Source organism: Brassica oleracea, chromosome C4 (assembly GCF_000695525.1).
Source record: "Brassica oleracea var. oleracea cultivar TO1000 chromosome C4, BOL, whole genome shotgun sequence".
Taxonomy (NCBI): Eukaryota; Viridiplantae; Streptophyta; class Magnoliopsida; order Brassicales; family Brassicaceae; genus Brassica; species Brassica oleracea.
In genome coordinates, this window is record NC_027751.1 from 38,187,132 (window position 1) to 38,191,459 (window position 4,328).

The 4,328-nt window shown below is 29.7% G+C and overlaps 1 protein-coding gene across 1 annotated transcript; it reads left to right on the forward strand.

The window, feature by feature from the left end:
* Window positions 1-705: 705 nt before the first annotated feature.
* On the forward strand, window positions 706-1,585 carry LOC106341244 (NAC domain-containing protein 62). Its single transcript, XM_013780051.1, has 2 exons — window positions 706-909; window positions 1,026-1,585. Exons 1-2 carry the CDS (start codon window positions 729-731, stop codon window positions 1,448-1,450), a joined length of 606 nt encoding a protein of 201 aa, XP_013635505.1. The 5' UTR covers window positions 706-728; the 3' UTR covers window positions 1,451-1,585.
* Window positions 1,586-4,328: the final 2,743 nt, after the last annotated feature.

The following is a 4,328-nucleotide window of genomic DNA, read 5'->3' on the forward strand; positions in this document are numbered from 1 at the left end:
TGTTTAGAAAATATTGATCAAATACAGATTATTATAAAATTTATATATAAGTATACTAATATATTTGAATTAATGGTTTCTTTGGTTTATTCGGTAGATCGCTTAATATACTGAACCATATTCATATACTGCGGTTTCTTAAAAATAACATCCATTCGGTTTATTCAGTACTACCAAATCCAGAACATTTTTTCTATTTCGATTTGGTTTGGTTTTAAATGGTTCGGTTTTACTCGATTAAACACTCCTAAACTATCGTTATTTTGTTAATGTTTTATATTTGTGATTTTTTATAATCTTTTCAGTACCACGTGATTTCTTTTCAGTCCAAATACAATATGTGTTAATTACAAATACAAATTTTCTAATTTAGTTATTACTACAGAAAAGATTTTGATCCAAAATCTACATCACATAAATAAAACTATGAAATAAAAGAATTTAATTTAATACATTGATTACCAATATAAATATTGAAGTTTTATAATTTATAATAATTTAAAATTTGTATCTAATTTAATCTGTTATTAAAAACTATGAAAATATTATACTATAAACGATTATCATAAAAAAATCATTTCATTAATTTGTAACCTTTATTTGTTTACACACGCTAGTTAATTATGCGTGTGGCATGGTGTTAAAACCTGGCTATTTATAACTTCCTGCGACACTATATAACCAACCAATTAGGAAGCACGATCTCTCGCATCACAAAATCTTAAATAATGGAACTAAAACTCAGAGGTTTGCCTGTAGGATTCAGGTTTCGTCCAACAGACTGTGAGATTTCAAAATATTTATTGACCAAAAATGTTATGGAAGAACAGCCAATGAAAGTTCGTAATGTACGGTATGTACCTGAAGAGTGTCATGATATATTCTCAAAACATCCTCGTGACTTGCCTGGTAAGTTTTCCCAATGTATAATCTAGGGTTTTGTTTATGAGCTGTAAAAAGGGTTTATGTAAGGTTTATCTTGTTAATGAAATATGTTTGATCTATGTTTCTTTTTGTTCTTTCAGGCTACCCAAGAGAAACAGATTGGTACTTTTATTGCAAAAAACTTAGTAGCCAAGTTACTACCAACTCTCATAGTATTTGGAAACAAATCGGAGATGAAACTGATGTTTTAGATCCAAAGAATAATGATGCATTAGTCGGTATCAAACGTCCATTTACTCTTGTTGATCACGAAGAAGAGTCCGATGATATTCTTTTGTCAGATGAAGACGAACCTTCACAATATAATTGGTTCATGGATGAAATTAGCCTCCCATTGAAAGTTTCAGAGACTGATTGGGTTTTGTGCCATGTTTTCCGCAAAATAAAACCTGAATTTGAATCCAAAGAAGAGGAAGAAGAAGAAGAAAGTGTTGTTGCAAAGAGTTTGGATCTTCTTAGAGAGAACGATGGAAATGTTCTTCCTCCATCTCATTCTCCACCTTAGCTTCTTCTGATGGCTTTATCAAGGTGTTCTTTAAAAAGGGTGAGTTAGTTTAGCTATAATTATACTAATTTTGTAATTATGCTACGAATAAAAAAAGAGAGCACAATTTGTAAAGATCAGTTTATAAGAACCAGAGTGAATGAATATTGCATATCAATAATAATAGCTCTTGGAACCAGAGTATTAGATTCTCCATACCTCACCGTAGTCCAAAACTTTATCAGCTAGTTGATGCATACCTAAATTGCCTTTAGACCAGTTTTCAGTTTTGAGAGAAAATTTAGAGAAGAAAAGTGGCTTTACCAAAACAGGTTTATTAAGTAATACTTATCTCATTTTTTAAAAAATGTCATTTTAAGTTTTTTTTTTGGTTTCAAAAAACATTACAGATTTCCAATGCAACTTTACATATTAAATTTATTTTAACCTTTTAAATAATCAATCGATTTTTATTTTAATTATTTTTAGTAGTTAATTTACATTAAATAAAAACACATTAGTATTTTTACATTTTTTAATCAACGTGAAATAGATCAAATTGACATTTCTTTACGAAATAAATGAACTAATTTATTACATGCATATAAGAAAAACATAAACTAAAGAAAAAACACACACACGTACACATCGAAGCAATAGCTATCAATATCATATTAAGTAGTAGCTAGATTAACGGAACAATTTTATCCAAAAAAAATCTTTTGTTGGTTGAATCCCGGAATTTGAAGGAGTGTCATGAGATGTTCCTAGTCATAATACCTCTTTTTTTTTGAACAAAATGGTCCTAGTCATAATACGTCTATATAACATAAAATCATTATGCTCTCCGCAGGTTCGACTCGCGTTAGACACCCGGGCTAGGGTTAAATCCCAAGAATACGTAGAGTGCTGTGGGTCTCGCGGGAATAGTCGGTTGACCACGGTCACCGGAAACCCGCGGTTACCTAAAAAAAAAAAAAACATAAAATCATTATGTTGAATTGTTATCTATACTATTTATACATTATATTTTCCATCCGTTGAGTGCGTAAATATTAGGTAAAACAAAAAAAAATTATTACAGTTACAATTTAATAATCTTTCTTTCATATATTAGGTAAAATTCTTTTTTGATAATACATAAAATTTATTAGTTTTCATTTTTTTTTGATAATACATAAAATTTTGGATGCCAATTTTCTAAAACTACAACAAAATTCAAAAATGATCCGACACCAAATTTAGATAAAACCAGTGAATTTCATGATAGTGATTCCACTAATTTTGAAGGTTAGTAATTTTCTTATGTCTGTATTTCTAGTGAATCATAGTTAGAACACATGTATTACCATATATTTATAGAACTATGATAAATGTCAAAAATGTTAACACTATAAACTATAGAAATGTTAAAATACTTATTTGATTAGCAAGTTAAGTGTTATATGTGGCGTGTTAAACAAATCAATAACATAATAACAATATTTATAATTTAGTATTATTTATCCTGTAATAGATTAGTTATTTACTAAAATTTAAATTAACGAGTAAAACAACAAAGTTAGACAATAATCATTATTGCAGGTTGTTAATAGTTGATGTATTATTTAAAAATACTGTTAACAATACTGTTAACGTATGTATTATTTATTACTTATCATGTAGCACATATAACAAATATACATATTAACATTGATCTAATATTTTGTTTTACATAGTAACATATATATTAGTGTTAAAGATAAGGTTTATCCTTATTAGTGATTATCTATTAAGGTGATGTCTTGTTGCCCACTCCATCACTTGGCTTGTTGCCAAGACAATTACGTGGCTTATTGCCACCTTCATTGCCGACTTCATGTTCCTATAAATACTCTCATGTATAACAGAAAGTGATTAAGTCGAACGTTAATAATAAAAGGCTCACAACTTTCTCCCTCTCGTGTTTTCATATACACAAACATAAATAATCAAATTCTCTCCTTTGCTTTTATGTTATCAAATCTTTGTTCTTTATAATAAATTTACAACACGTTATCACCACGAAGCTCTGACCAACTGAAGTTTATCAATCCGAAAGTTCTTAAACCAGCCGAAGTAATGTTTAAGTTTATGTATTTCAATATACTTAATTTATTTAAATTTTATTATTATTTCGGAGTGAGAGGCTGGACCTTCTCCGTTTATTTTTCAGGATGATAGGCGCTGCCTTCCCCGACTGATCGTTATGGTAGGCTATGCCTTCACGATCAGAGAAATACGTGGTAGGCTTTGCCTCCGTGAATAAAAATAAAAGGTCAAAAATGGTAGACTAAGTCTCCTCGGACCTTGAAATGAGTAAAAGTCAAAATGGTAGACCATGTCTCCTCGAACTTTGAAAAATGATCAATATGGTAGTCTATGACTCCTCGGATCATGTGGTAGGCTAAGCCTCCCGATTTTATTTATGCTATTTAAATTCCTGCAATTTAAATTTCTGCAATTTAAGTTTATGCTTTTATTTTATGCCTTTAATTTCTGCATTTAAATTATGCATTTCAATTTCCGTCTTTATATATTATTATTCTATGAATTCGGTTATCATATCAAATTTGACAAAGCTCAAACTAAATGTCCTTGATATTACGGGAAATAGTTATATGACCTGGGCAGTGGGTGCAAAGATGCACCTGAGAGAAAATGAGCTTTGAGAAATCATCGATAAGTTGAAACTATATCGGAGGAGAAAAAGATAAAGCCATGAGAATTTACACCACTTTAATGATGGTTTATAAGATGAGGTGTATCATGGGAAAGATATAGAAGATCTTTGAATAATCAAATCCTTGAAAGAAAGGATTCACCAAATTGTTGGAGTTGATGTAAATCCTCCGTGAGAATTGAAAAGAAAAGAAACTCA